Genomic DNA, 15662 nt, shown 5'->3' with positions numbered 1-15662 from the left:
TCCGGTCTTTTCCGGTATCCACCCTTATCATATCCTGATGCCCGAAGTCCCTGATATCCGGAGCCCTTAGTCATGGAGTGGATCCCCCCTGGATCCCCTATGGACCATATCGTGGTCCTGTCCATGCGGCATCTAGCGGTTACCCCGGTGGCCGTAAAGATTCACCGTAAAGACCTCCCTCCTCCTCCGAAGAACCCTCGCAATATACCCTCGCACCTTTACGGCTACCTATTCTGATAAGTATAAGAAGACTACCTACGGAGCCACGAGGAGATAGGGTCGTGGATACGGGTACCGGCGTCCGTAGTAGATAGATATTAGGTTTTTAATTCGATATAGGTAATAATATATAAGTTCGATAAGTATAGATTTCTATATAAATATAAGGTAAGGCTTATAGTGTGAGGAGATTAGTAGTATTAATCCTCGCTTAAGGAGACGTACGTAATAATACTAGCCGGACGGTTATTCCGCGCGTTAATAGCTATCGCCGCCCGATTTAACCTTACGCTATTATAGTTTAATATTAGAAACGCGTTTATACACACGCCCCTCCCCTATAATATCTTTATATACCCGCTGCTAGACTTTTTAGCCCCTAGGAGTCGTTTACACCTGAAAAAGGCGTTATATAGACTTAAGGAGTTTTTACTGCTTGAGTAAAAGCACTTTTCGGCTATCCTTTTAGCGGACGGCTTCTAGATAGTACCGTAAGAACCGTGTTATTTTCTGCGCCGCGGTTTAATCCTATTCTTCTACGTTAACGATATCATTATTACTCATAAGGAATAATATAAGGCGTAGATAAAGCAGGCCGTTAATAACCTATAACGCCACTATAACCTATAAGGTAGCGATCCTCTATAATGGTTCCTTAGTATTAAGGTTATTCGCGACCGCGTTACCCGTAAAATCTAGCTATTATAACGCGACTATATTACTAAGTTAGAACGCCTATTAAAGCCGAATAGTAAGTATAGTAGTAACTATCGCCTAATGTACCTAATTAAGGTTATAGAGCTACTACTCTATTTAGGGACCTTGACTAATGTTAAAAGCTATTAACGGAAGATAGGATCTATACTATATATAGTAGTGATATCGCGGCCTGATATCGCGTTTATAGTATCCAGGCTATACCGGTTTAACGTTAATCTAGGGCCTATTTACTATAAGGTAGCCGATTATCTAATCCTCTATCTAATTAATAGCTAATCGTTTACGTTAGAACTAAGGGGTAGCGATATTATTAAAATCTATACTAACACCTTATTTGCCGATAATACCCTTAATCGAAAGAGTAGTTAAGCGTATATAATACGCTTATTTAGCAGTATAATAATATAGCGCGCTAATAAGCAGGATACGGTTATAACGTTTATAACTGAAGCAGAGCTATTAGTGTTAGTATAAGGTATAAAAGAGGGTATCTTTATATAACACCTATTATTTAGTATAGGAGTAGAATTTAACGATCCGGAATTCAGAATCTTATACGATAATAACTAAACGATTTAATTAGTTAATTAAGAGATTAGTACGTTAATAACGCGCCTCCGCTATATCGATATCCACGGCTACTAGTTACGTTAAGTAAAGGAATAAGGGTAAATACCCGTAACGTACGTTACGAGCGCGGAAATAGTGGTAGACGGATTAACGAAGGCGCTATACGGCGAGAAATTTAAGATATTTAGGTCCTAGGTGGGTGTAATAGATATACGGGAACGGTTATAGTAGAAATAGCTAGAAGAAGTCCGGATAGAATATTTAGAGGACCTAAAGGATAAATTTAAGGGCGGATATAGTGAATAGATTATATAGCTGGATTATCTGCCGGTTACGAATAGCTTTAATCGCCTAACTAACGTTTTAGGGCGATTAGGGGGTGTGTTGAATAGACTATATATAGTCTTTTCGGTTATATAATAGGCCAGATTACTAAGAGTATAATCCGGGTAGACGCTTACAGAATCTGCACTATATAAAATACAGTGGTAGCGTTTCCCTGATAGTCTAGGATAGTTATAATTGTATATAATTGCCTTAATAAATTTTAACCTATTTTGCAACAATTTTGACTACGCTTTATCTGACACTACCTACCCATTTACAGTGCGGTAGACACGTCCCCACACGCGTTGCAAACTGTCACAGGTACGTACCGCCGACAAGGCTGAAATTTCCGCCGCGACCGTTCTGCAAGACAACAAACAACCTACCATTCCTGATAGCGTGAACATTTTCCCACTCCTCGTTTTTACAGCCGCTCGATATCAAGATATACGTACATTGACACTCTACGCTTCCCACTGCGCGTGCTGAAGCTGGCCTCGGCATGCCATCACAGCCGGAGTGTTCCCCAAGACTCGACCAAGATTCAAAGGATGCCGACTGCGAAGCGACAGAAGAAGAGTGGCAATGCGCCGGCTGCATCTCAGACGAAAGCTCAGCCAAAACGCACCGGCGAACGGCCGACTGTTGCAGACATTGAAGGCGAGAGCGAGTTCACCCAGCTTGCGCGGAAGCATTGGTTGAAGCCCACGAAGAAGGTTAAAGTGAAGAATGACGTTATTAAGAAGGAAATCTGGGAGGTTCTGGAGCGGGACAGCTTTCCGTACAAGACATTACTTGTCTTGGAGGGTCTACAAACTCTCGAGAGGTATGAGAAAACCAAGTACGCATGGATTCGGAAATCCTTAATGTAACATTCTCGCCCAACTCTATAGCTACCTCTGGCCTGGATATACCGACGAGTCCTCGAACCACCATGTCTTATTAATCGTTCTACTCACGAACGTGAAGAGGAGGGAGCAGCTTACCTCTTGGAGCATCTTTGAAGATAGGAGCGACGCCTTCTCCGACCTTTTTCGCCGCATTCTTTCCATGACCCTCGACCAAACCCTGTCGCTCAACATCAGAACCCAACTCCTCTCCTTCCTCATCTCGGCTTTTCAGAGTCTAGACCATGCCATTGTGAGAAAAGAATGTGCGCCTCTTCTGTCCATTTCGATATGGCACAATCTGTCCACAGACGCCCTGCGAGAGACCAAGCTCGAACACAACGCCCATGTGCGCAAAGCATGGAGAGCATCCCTAAAGAGATATGAGGCTGCCGACGAGGCAACAAAGGCCAGGTTGCGCTTTGAGCGCTCATGGCTTTATACGTTGGTCCTCGACTTCTTAAGCCTCCTGTACGAGGAGGACACGGGGCCTGGTACGGTCTCCCGCCTTGTTTCTGCACTTTCCTATCCTTGGCAGGTCGCTAACCTCATCTCAGAACACGTCGTCTATTGCGAGAGGTTTATTGAATTCTTGACAGACCTTCTGAGCCAGCTTCCCACTCGCCGATATGTCAACACTCTTCTTACCGACCTCAACGTTCTCCCGGCCATGCAGCTCTCCCCCATGCTCAACGATGAAAACAACGGTCTTGTGCGGGACCTGCACTCACTTTTCGCCCACTATGTATATTTTACCATTGATGACCAAACAGGAGTCCAGTTCACTCAGTCAGAAGCCTTCGATAAACATTGCGCGGTTCTCGGGAGGTTGCAGAAGATGGCTATAAAACACTTCCCTGAACAGCTCAAGGTGCTCGCACTGTCAAATTTCGGCGCAATCGACAAGAGGGAAGAACTCAAAACGCTCCTAGAGCCTCTTACCGACGAAGAACTCATGAAGCTGGCGAACCTGCTGCACTTGCGCACCTCTTATCCAGACACCCTACCGATCCGGATTGACAGGAATTTCCTGGTCGAAGTGTTTCTTTGGACATTCGAACGGAGGAAAACCTTCCAGGAAGTGGCCCGGGAAATGAACCTAGCGCCCACGGAGGATTCGCTTTTTGCGAGTATCCTGACTAGGGCCGAGGCATACGATGGTTCTCATCCCTTGGCTCTGCCAAAGCTCAATCTCCAGTATCTTTCAGTCGGTGATTTTCTGTGGAGGTCGCTCATCTTGTACCGTTCCGAAGCCTTTTACGGGATTCGCAAGGACATCGAGACTGTCATCAAACGCCTACGTCCGGAGAGCAAGAAGCCGGGGGAAACGGAATTTCCTGGATTTTCCAAGATGGCCCTGCCCTCCTCCAAAGTTTCGTAAGTGCATCCCTTCCTGCGACAACGTAAAAACTAGGTCAAGTGACTGACGAAATGCAGAATCATGGAAGTGGTGCCTCCCTTGGTCGGAGATGACAACCCGTCTGTCGTGCGGGCAGAGGTGTCCGTGGATGTGCGCCGGCTGAAAGATAATATCCGTCGTGAGTGGGACTCGCTTCGGCCCGATGATGTTGTCTTCCTATTAGCTATCGAACCGCCGATATCGAGGACCATCGGCAATGGCGCTGCCACTTCCTCGGAAGCTGATCGTCTTGGAATCGTGGCCGTTCGTACTGCTGAAATTATCCGCATCACGGACGACAAAGGCCGGCCCGTGAGGGATACTACAGGCCGGTACGGCGGGAACCGAATCTTCCAACTTAAACTCGACTCGCAGACCTACGCCGGCGATGCTGAGCGTATCTCAGCAGGAAAGTCTGACGTGTACGGACGCATCAACCTGATCATGAGGCGCAGTGGAAGGGAAAACAACTTCAAGCCTGTTCTGCAGTCCATTCGCAGCCTGGTGCTTTCCGACGTTCCTCTCGCCTCCTGGCTTCATGAAGTCTTTCTTGGCTACGGCGACCCTGCTGGGGCATCATACAAGCAGCTACCGAACAAGGTCAGGGCGATCGACTACCGTGACACCTTCATAGACTGGCAGCACTTGATAGAAAGCCTACCTGGGAAAATCATCGAGCCCAGCGACGACGCGTCTGGTAGTTTCGGGCCGCCTTATGTCTTGGAATCGACGGAGAAACCAGCGGCCACACAAGGTAAGCCATCATCAAAAAAGCGCCGCAGGGACGCCGAACCTGCTCTGTTGGCCGACGTCGAAACATTGAAGGTGTCCACCTACAAGCCTCCCAACACGGGACCTTATCCCACCGACGCCCCCAAGCGTAACACCGTCCGGTTTACTCCGGCTCAGATTGATGCGATTATTTCTGGCTCCCAGCCAGGTCTTACCATCGTGGTTGGTCCGCCGGGAACGGGAAAGACAGACGTTGCGACCCAAATCATCAGCAATATTTACCACAATTTCCCCCAGCAGAAGACGCTCCTCATCGCGCACAGCAATCAGGCGCTTAACCAACTCTTCGCCAAAATCGTGGCCTTGGACATTGACGAAAGGCATTTGCTGCGACTGGGTCATGGGGAGGAGGACTTGTACACTGAAGGAAGCTTCAGTAAACACGGCCGCGTCGAGTCGTTCCTAGACAACCGCAACCGATACCTCCAGGAGGTCCAACGCCTTGCCGCCAGTATGGGAGCACCAGGTGCTCATGGGAACTCGGCCGAGACTGCTGGTTATTTCAATGCAGTGTACGTTGAAACCGCATGGACAAAGTTCACAAATGCTACTCAGGACGCAGATGTCTCCCCAGCGGCCATCATCGAGGCGTTCCCCTTCCACGAGTACTTCTCAACTGCCCCGCAGCCACTCTTTCCGGCCGACGCAGATCGCGAGACTGTCATGGAGATTGCGCAAGGATGTTACCGGCATATCAGCAAGATCTTTTCGGAGCTTGCAGATGTCATGCCGTTCGAGATTCTCCGAAGAGACAGGGATAAGGCGAACTACCTACTCACGAACGAGGCTCGTATTATCGCCATGACCTCCACACATGCGGCTATGAAGCGGGAGGAAATCGCGTCACTCGGGTTCCGCTACGACAACGTCGTCATGGAAGAAGCTGCTCAGATTACCGAGATCGAGAATTTCTTACCCCTGGCCATGCAAAAGCCGGTGAACGGGGAGATGCCTCTGCAACGTGTTGTCCTCTGCGGTGACCATTTCCAGAATTCCCCCATCATCCAAAGTCACGCCTTCCGGCATTATGCCAACCTAGAACAGTCGCTGTACTCGCGGCTGGTACGCCTGGGCGTTCCGACCATCAACCTGGATCAGCAGGGTCGTGCTCGGCCGTCCATTGCTAGTTTGTACCAGTGGCGATACCCGAACCTGGGCAATTTGCCGCACGTGCGGACGCACGAAGAATTCTCCAAGGCCAATGCCGGATTCAAGTACGATTACCAGTTCATCAACGTTCCGGACTACAAAGGACGGGGTGAGGCCGAGCCTAGCCCACACTTTATTCAGAATCTTGGGGAAGCCGAATACGCCGTCGCAATTTACCAATACATGCGGCTCCTGGGCTACCCGGCCTCTAAGATCAGCATTCTTGCGACCTACTCCGGGCAACGTGCCTTGATCAAGGATGTTTTAGCCCATAGATGCAGTAACAGTGCTGTTTTCGGGCAACCAAGGGTCGTCACTACCGTGGACAAATACCAGGGCGAGCAGAATGACTGTAAGCGGAGACTGACACCCCAAGACGCATTGTTTTACCTTTTTCTTCTTTTTTTTATAGTCAGGACTAACAAACTGCAGACATCATTCTATCACTCACTCGTACCTCGCGAGTTGGTTTTCTGCGGGATATCCGTCGCATGACCGTAGCTCTATCGCGTGCGAGGCTGGGCTTGTACATTCTCGGACGCCGCGAGGTCTTCGAGGCGTGCTTTGAGCTGCGTCAGGCATTCGAGCAGCTTCTTGCGCGGCCGGACAAGCTCATGTTGGTCACCGGCGAACTATGGCCATCGCGACGCGACCTGGCGAGCGAGCAGGGTGAGGTGCCGGGAGAGGCATGCATGGAAGGCGTGGAGCATCTAGGCCAGTACGTCTTTGAAATGACGAGGACGAAGATCCAGCAGCTTCAGTCCGAGGGCGGCGGTCAGGGCGGAGAGTTGGAGGCGATCCAAGAAGCCCCTGCTGGGGAGGATGGGGAGGGCCTAGTGGAGCCGGCGGAGGACGAAGAGGTGGAGGAGGTGGACGGACCTGGGGGAGAGTGATAATTTGCGTAGTGCGTGAGGAATAGTTGCACGTCGAAACACGGCGGATAATGGGGTAAGCCGGTTCGAAGGGAGCTTTGTACGACCATCATACTTCGTAGAACAGCGCTGGTAATGGACATGGCCAGGGAATTAGTCACCCACCAATAGGTCAGCCCAATAGGTCAGCCCAATAGGTCAGCCCAATAGGTCCCCTTCCCGTGTGTGATCGTTGGTATTGCTTCCAGAAAATGAATCCCATGGTTGTGGCAGACTCCCAAACAGTCAGTGGCGTGGCAGGCACGAAGTTCTCAGCCATGCACAATGACGAGAAACATCCCAGGTCACCTGTAACAAATCCCTGATAATCGATTGGGAATGCAGACGTACATTGTACGAAGCATTACGGTACAGAGATTAGTAATTCCTAGTCATGCAGGTTGCCGTAAAGATGTAGAAAAGGTACAGGCAAGGTACATTGTAGGTCGTGGTGGACAGGTATGTAGCCTGACCCCTCCAATCAGCGTGTCGGGGTTGATGAGCTCATAGTTGACTGATTGCCAAGCAGCTGAGTCGGAAGACAACTCGCCACGATCCGCCTCGGTTATGTAGGGTTACAGGACGAAAAGACCGTCGCGCCGTGAATTCCCTATGAAGATTTTTTTTTCTTCTTCCCCTTCTCTTCTTCGCGGAACCACCCAGTTTCGGTTTGCCGATGAGGGGTAAAGTCTGGGGCATCGTTGGCTAAGGTACCTACGGATTACGGAGTCGAAACGGAGTACACTAGAAGTTGCGTGTCTGAACCCATATATACCTTATCTTATTATTAATCACGAAGTACTGCACCCATTCAAGCACGACTCGCACGGCTGACGCGTGGGGGTGTCGTTAATTACTCCGTACAATCACCATGGTCGGATGGATCCCATGTACCTATTCAGCACCTCTCATGTAATTGTCAGTTCTTCTGAATCAGACTCGAGTAATGGGTTGAGGGGTTGAGGTGGGTTTATCCTCAGCGATTGTAAGATGTAAATGGTCCAAACTACACTACAAGTCACGTTCTGAGTATTATGTAATTAAAATGTTTGTTGTATTTTTCTTCCAGCCTCCTGGTACACGATCAGACCAATCATATCAAAGTCTTCGAGCAAAACTGGGTTGCAGTTCTTCCGTCTAGGTTTCTCATAGGTAAGTAATACTTACGGAACTATCGCGACGCCTCATTGTGCCATGGCCTGTTATTAACTCCGCAAACGCCGGTTACAAAAATGCGGATGCTCCATCTCGTTTACAGTAACAAGACCTACCCAGTACGAAGTAGTAATTAATTACTGAGCAGATATTCACGATCGGGTATCGAGAGGTTGCCGCGTTATTTTATTACTACGGAGTACGGAGTAAATTCCACAACGATTCTTTACACCCATAAGACCTCCTTACGAGGACACAGTCACCAACCGAGGACAGCAATGGTAGAAGGCTCCAACATACAGGACACTTGACGAAGAAGGGTATTAAGAAGTTTAAGAAGCATGTAACAGTAATACCTATTGGAACGATTTATTTCTTATTAGAACATGCTTCCCTTGACGAGAGGCAAAGTTTATTCCTTGTGTTTGGAAAAGTGGTCCCTGACCCTGGAGGTAAACCTAAAGTAGGTACCGTATCTGTACATATAACGATGAATATATTCTCGTTACTGGTGGAAAATGACGCATTTGAAGGTTTACAAAAAGAAAAGAAAAGAAAAATTCACGGAAGGATATAGGTAATACGCGTAGCCTGCTACGCTATAAATTACTTCCTCGAATCCATTTATTATTACGCCTTCCTGGGCAGGCAGGCAAACAGGCACAGATGTGATTGATGTCTGAAGTACTTAGGTACGATTAGAGGCAAACAGGGAAAAATCCATTGTCCGAACATTACCTGCCTTAGGTACTTAGTTACCTAGTAATGAATCGACAAGTCCTTGTAATTAGTGATAATTACACCCTAGCCTCTTGCTAAAGGGGCGATTCGGAGATATTTGGGCCGTACTGTACTGTGCCCTGAACGTAAAAAAAGCCACCATAGGACAGTATACTGCATATTCCACACAGTGACACACGCCCCAATACAAAGCCAGTCAAAAATCAAAAGGAAAACGGAAGCAACGAAGTGTCCCTGGTCTCTCGCTCCTGCCCAACCCAGTAATTAGCGAAGAATCTGGGCCTACCTCTTCATAATTTACGTTATCTCCTCACCCCGAAAAAAAATTTGACCTCTCCTCCCGCAACCAACTTTCCCTCCATCAACCAACTCAAACCACCATCCATTTTGGCCCTCGAGCAAGAAATTTCTTTCTTTGCCCGGCCGTATTCATTTCTTCTGGCCCTTTTCTTCCCCAAGAAACATCTCCCCTCTTTGGATCGCTTTGCACCATACCGGGAGCAGGCTGATCCTAGAATTATCTATCCTTTGTTGTGGTTTTTTTTTTCTGGGTCGCACTGGTTCGCAGCTGCGATTTTCCATTCCTTTCCCCGGAGAGAGAAATCTTTTCCGTGATCGATCAGCCGTCACCCTCGACCTTTTCGGCTTCTCTCTTCATCCCGCGCGGGTCTTTCTCCAGTACTCTAATATCACCTCCCTCATTTGCGCCTCTTTAATCTGCCTGTCCGGTTCTTCGGCAAATCGTTCTCTCGACCTCCGTGCGACCGACTATCCCTCCCTGCTCGTCGAATCCGCGATTCGATCAAGCTGCCGCTGAAGCACATCCTTCAACAAAAGCGTCTCTCGTGACATTCGCCCGGGCGAATACCTCACGAATTCAGTCGTGCCTAACGAACGCAATCGCCGCCTGAACTGCCGAGCGAAAAAGAAAGGATATCATCACACTTATGACGTCGACTGCGAGCCCTCCGAATACCCAGGCGCCGAACTCCTCCGCTGCGACTTCTGCCCCCTCGTATGCCTCTGCTGTTGGGGCATCCAAGAAGCCAGTCTCGACGCCCGTGGTTGCCACAGGCGCCGCGACCTCAACACCTGTAGTGGTCGGCGGTCCTTCCGCGCAACATGCCAAGTCGTCCGGCCCTTCTCCCGTGAATGGACGCCCACCTATTACTCCTGCCGTACCTGCAGCCCCCGGTTCTAACAACATGAACGGTGCCGGAAATCACAGCCGCAAAACCTCCGTTACCATAAGCGCCAACGGACCCAACAGCTTCGTGGGCAACGGCGGCCCCGTCGGAGGAGCCCCCAAGTCGAACATCCAGTTTGGCTTCAAGGATTCTCCAGCCATCTCGCACAGCACCCCCCAGATGACTTCGGCGCCCGTCCCTATTCCCGGAAGCAATCAGCAGAGAATCCCTTCTCCGTCTCACTCTCCTTCTCCGATCCCCCAGCCATCTGCCAGTGGTGGACGACCTCCCTCCGGCATGGCCCCACAAAACGCCCAGATGACTTTTGGCAGTCTCGGTAGCGATGGCGATGTAAGTTTACACTCCTTTTTACTCCGTGATGGCAGGCTCCCGACATCTTTTGTCTTCCTTCTATCTTTCCTTCTGCCCCGTGCTCCTTTCCTCTCCATCATCCGGCTTAGCCTAATCTGGTCGTGCCAACTGCGCCAGAAGAAGGAGAAGAAAAAAGGCCGAAAGCTTGACGGTATGTGACAATATGCTAACCTACGTACCTCAGCGCCACATGAGACAGGGCTCTATTCCACAGAACCCTGCCGCTCTTGGGTCTCAATCCCACATCCGGCGCGAATCGGCCGTGTCCCAGCACAGTGACGTGGGCGGCGGTCCTGGTTCAGGTGCCAACCGCCCCAACTTCAACCCCCAAGGTGGTCGTGGTCGTGGTGGCCACCCTTTTAACCCGCAGCACCCTCCTTTCAACCCGAACGCCGGTTTCCCCCCCAACTACAACAACGGTCCCCCGGGACGGGGCCGCGGTGGCATGCCTCCGTCATTCCATCCCTCCCGCCCCATGGGATACCCCAACTCTCCGCAACCGACACGGAGCCCTGCGCTAGCCCATTCTCAACCCGGTACACCGAACATGCCTCCTGCACAAATGCATGCGATTGCGGGCGCCCCCCCTTACCATTATCCGGCACCTGGAATGCCGCCTCATCAAGTACATACCCCTCTTTTCCTTTCTAAGACCGCCAAATCAAGCAATTTGCACAAGAACCCACCGTGTGGTCATGAAACGGAGAAGTCCTCCGCCATTTGGCTGCAGCAAAGTGAACAGTCTCACAATCCGGTTCTCTCGCATGTGAACAGGTTTCGACGCCCTAGTAGGCGTGGAGATGCGCGTTACGGAGGGTCTCGTTGGATGACCGGCCAGGGTGAAAACTTGCCTTCAACCCATCTGCCGAGACCTGGACAGCCGCTTCTCTCAGAAACACCAGTTCTTCCTTCTGCCCTTGCCACTCATCCCCTAAAACCATCTATTTCCCTTCCGCCTATTGATCTTTCTCCGGAATCTGGCAATTTTGAACGAGTGCTGACAGCCCACAAACAGTTTGCTTACCCCGCCACTGGTGGACAGTATGATCCCATGCACAGACAGGCCCCTTACTATATGCCCCAGACGTATATGTCCCAGGGCCCTGGTGGCTCCCCAGCCATGGCTTACCAGCAGGCCTTCGTCCCCCCGCCTTACCACACCCCGGCTCCAGCAAGCATGTCTCGCACGTCGTCGCACTCGGAACGCCCGCCGTCGAGCACTGGTCAACCGAACCATCCCGTCATCGTCTCTAGCACACAAACCCCGAATGCCCAACCCAAGGCCCCGGTTGCCAGCTCCTCTGCCGCTTCAAATACCAAGAAGAAGTCGGCGGCCGTGCTGATCAAGAACCCCCAAGGCGAGATTGTGGATGTGTCCGCCATGAAGGCGCGCGCATCGCCATCCCCCAATATTCAGCAGTCCAAGACGCCTCCCGTCGTAGCTTCGACGCCTCCGCCCCAAAGGTCAACGGCATCTGTCCCAGGTAACCAGCCGCCCCCGAAGAAGCCCGAGGATATTCAGGCAGAGCTGCGGGAGAAGATCAAGCTCGCTACTTCTGGTGAAAACAAGGCGAAGGGCAACGAAGCGGCAAAGGCGCAGGCGCCTGAGGAGCCAACTGAGAAGAAGTCGGTCGATACGAAGCCGCTACCCGAGGCCGAGGCGGAGGCCGTTGAACCTACCCAGAAGCCGGATATCGAGCAGTCTAAGAAGGATTCCCCCGTCGAGACCAAGGCAACAGAGGCCAAGGTCGATGGTAGCGTCGCTGTGGACGCCAATACCGATGATGTTAAGCCCGGTGACACGAACTCTGACGTCAAGACGGACGAGTCTAAGGAGGCGGCTGAGAAGACCGGAGAGCCTGCCGCCAAGCCCATCGACGAAGAAGACGAAATAGAGCGTATGATCCGTGAAATGGAAGAGGAAGACGCCCGCCGCGAGAAGGAGACGGCTGAATACGAAACCAAAAGGAAGGCCGACCTGGAAGAGAAGAAGAAGCTGTCCCCCGAGGAGGAGGATCGCAAGCTCAAAGACGCCGAACGGGAAGCCGAACGTCTCGAGGAGGAAAAGGAAAGGAAGCGTGCTGCGCAGCAAGCTTCCGGCGAGCAAGCATCGGTCGCCGAGCTCCTCGCGAAGCGCACGGCCACAGGCTCGGCTACGGCGAAGGAAGACAGCTCGTCAAAGGTGGCTGACGTCGCCGAGAAGCTGTCGAGCCTTTCTCTTGGAGGCGAAGGCAAATTGGCTAAGCCTGCGGCGGCGGAGAAACGGGTGACGAAGCCGCCCGCTCTCAACCTTGCCCCAATCACGACCAAGCCAGTTGAGCCCCCCCAGCCCAGTGCCGCTCTCCAGTCTCTCAAGTCCGCCCGCTTCCTGTCTGTGATGGAACAGAACATCTACCCTCCCGGCATCAGCTCGCCTAACCCCGCCGTCAATGCTGCCGTCGCTAAGAAGGGCAAGACCTTCAAGTACGACGCCCAGTTCCTGCTTCAGTTCCAGAAGGTGTTCACCGAACAGCCTTCGGTGGAATTCCTCCAGCAAGTCAAGAGCCTGATTGGTGATACTGATGGTTCTCGATCGGCGACCCCACGTCCCGGCTCAAGCCGCCAGCCTTCTCGCGTTGGCTCGTTTGCTCCTAGCCAACCGCAGAATATGGGCAGTTTCAACGCCAGGGGCACAACGTCCGCCGAAAGATTTGCTCGGTCGAACACCGGCAGCATGGGAGGTGCCATGCCTCCTCCGATGGGCACTTTCGGTCGGACGGGAAGTTTCCCCGTGGGGGCTCCCATGTCCCGCAATCCCTCCACCTCGAACGCGGGCCAGCCGCACTCACCTCGCACTGGCAGCCGCCGAGGAAACAACAGCAGGAGGAACGATCTCGGTGCCAAGGAGTCGCAGGCTGCTAAGACCATGCCTCTTACGCAGGGCATCGATGTCAAGCCGATCGCAATCTCCTCGACTGGATGGAAGCCCACCAGCATTGGCAACAGAGGCCCCCCTGCTGCGGCGGCCAGTGGCCATATGGATCCCGAGATGGTCCAGCGCAAGGTGAAGGCAGCCTTGAACAAGATGACGCCCGAGAAGTTCGAGAAGATTGCGGATCAGATCTTCGAAATCGCCTCTCAATCCAAGAACGAATCGGACGGCCGGACGCTTCGCCAAGTTATCCAGCTTACCTTCGAGAAGGCTACCGACGAGGCGCACTGGGCCTCGATGTACGCTAAATTCTGTAAGCGTATGCTGGACACCATGAGCCCGGACATTCGGGACGAGAATCTCAAGGACAAGGCTGGCGAGGTCATCTGCGGAGGCGCGCTTTTCCGCAAGTATCTCCTGAACCGCTGCCAGGAGGAGTTCGAGCGTGGCTGGAAGATGAATCTGCCCCAGAAACCCGAGGAGGATGAGAAGAACACCTCTGTCGAGGCGGCCATGCTTTCTGACGAGTACTACATCGCCGCGGCGGCCAAGCGACGTGGCCTGGGTCTGGTCCAGTTCATTGGCGAGTTGTACAAGCTGGGCATGCTCACGGAGCGCATCATGCACGCCTGTGTTCAGAAGCTGGTTGATTACGACGGCACACCCGAAGATGCCGAGATCGAATCGCTGTGCAAGCTGCTCCGTACCATCGGCGCCAACCTTGACGCGAGCCCCAAGGCCAAGAGCGCCATGGATGCCTACTTTGATCGTATCCAGAACATGATGAACCTGCCCGATCTTGCCAGCCGGCACAAGTTCATGTTGATGGATATCATCGACCTGCGTAAGAAGAACTGGCAGACCAAGGAGGCCAACAAGGGCCCCAAGACACTCGAGGAAGTTCGTGCAGAGGTATGTAACAGACTATGACTAAATGCTCCCGCCCTTTCGGGTCCGCATGTGTTTTCCAGATGACTAACACGCTGCAGGCCGAGGCTCAAGCGGCTCTGAAGGCACAGGAGTCCGCCCGCGGTAACCAAAGAGGACCTGGCGGGCGCCCACACATGGGGCGTGGTGATTCTCGTGGCTTCGGCGGTTATAACCAGCAGACGTCCAACCAAGTTGGCATGGACGACCTGAGGCGTCTCAAGGGTTCAACCAGCCGAGCTGCCAGCGGCAACATCAGTCTTGGACCGACGTCAATGTTCTCGTCTCGTAGCAACAGCGGGCGACGACTAGGACCTGGCGGCTCACTGGGCCGCGCTGGCGAGGATTCGAACGCCTCTTCTCGGACCGGGACACCTCCCACTACCCACACGAATGCATTCAGGTAAGCACCAGCCCAGCCCGTACGGTTATGTTTTGTTATGTCGACTACTTTCAGAACGCTAATATCATGGGTATAGCGCCTTGGCCAATCTGGACACTGAGCACCCGGCTTCCCCTCCGTCGACGGCAGCCTCCCCAGCACTGTCTAAGGCTGTTCCTGACAGTTCCGGCGCCGGAGAGAGTAAATGAAAGGGGGGATGACCTTGTTCTTTCTACGTCCGATTGTGTTACCCGATAGAGAGGGAAGACAAAGGGGGTGCAGGGCCGTTATGTGCATTTACATGGAGGGCTTTCACACAACGTGTTTTAAAAGTTGACCACGTCTTTTCATGGGCAATGATACCATTTTTGAGACCAAACATAGACGAACCATCCGGCCGAGGTCGACCGGGAAGAGGAGGTTTTCAGGTTCCGAAAACCAGGGGTTCTTTTTCTTATTCTCTTCTGGCTTTCGTCGTTGTATTGTCTCGGTTCCTTTCGTTTCTTCTTTTCTTTTTGTCGCACCGGAAATTCTGCTCAGGGTGCGTTTCATTACGTCTCTCCCGGTCAGCTTCATCCCGGCGACGGGGATGGCTCAAGTAATGGGGACGGCAACAACCGAGAAAGGATGGCCGGGAGAAGTCAGGGGGTAACGACTGCGCCGTGCCAATCTCCCTCTTACGGATCGGAATGCAACTCCAGGGCAAAGAAGCAGAGGGAGGGGGTATTCAGCACGGCTACCCACGACACTCGACACGCATTTGGGATGGATTGCAAAGGGGGATTTCTTTCGTGGTCGGGAACCGTACTTGTCTTTCGGATACTTTGTTATTAGTCGCTGTCGCTGAGGGACCAGGGGGCCAGGGGAGGAGGTCGGTCCCAGAGCGAGCCTGACTTGGGGCTGGGCAGGGAGAAGTTCAGACCGTCGATTCTCACTGGGGTAGAGAAGCGGCGGCCGCGACCTTCAACGGGAGAGGCGGTGATTCACATGTGGCAGCGATGATGTCGACTTTA

General features: G+C 52.1%; 2 protein-coding genes across 2 annotated transcripts; both read left to right on the top strand.

The window, feature by feature from the left end:
- The first annotated feature begins 2174 nt into the window (after nt 1–2174).
- On the top strand, nt 2175–7148 carry SODALDRAFT_342076 (intron-binding protein aquarius). Its single transcript, XM_028613069.1, has 5 exons — nt 2175–2662; nt 2730–3217; nt 3281–4100; nt 4161–6415; nt 6496–7148. The coding sequence occupies exons 1-5, from the start codon at nt 2388–2390 to the stop codon at nt 6954–6956; spliced, it is 4299 nt and encodes a 1432-aa protein (XP_028470601.1). The 5' UTR covers nt 2175–2387; the 3' UTR covers nt 6957–7148.
- A 2669-nt stretch (nt 7149–9817) lies between these two features.
- On the top strand, nt 9818–14858 carry SODALDRAFT_319397 (hypothetical protein; the record flags this gene model as incomplete). The annotated part of the gene is made up of 5 exons (XM_028609451.1): nt 9818–10408; nt 10614–11054; nt 11445–14252; nt 14330–14670; nt 14747–14858. The coding sequence occupies 5 exons, from the start codon at nt 9818–9820 to the stop codon at nt 14856–14858; spliced, it is 4293 nt and encodes a 1430-aa protein (XP_028470600.1).
- Nucleotides 14859–15662: the final 804 nt, after the last annotated feature.

The sequence above is a fragment of the Sodiomyces alkalinus genome (assembly GCF_003711515.1).
Source record: "Sodiomyces alkalinus F11 unplaced genomic scaffold SODALscaffold_1, whole genome shotgun sequence".
Classification (NCBI taxonomy): Eukaryota; Fungi; Ascomycota; class Sordariomycetes; order Glomerellales; family Plectosphaerellaceae; genus Sodiomyces; species Sodiomyces alkalinus.
Note: the sequence above shows the minus strand (reverse complement) of the source record. Positions and strands in the feature narration are given on the sequence as shown.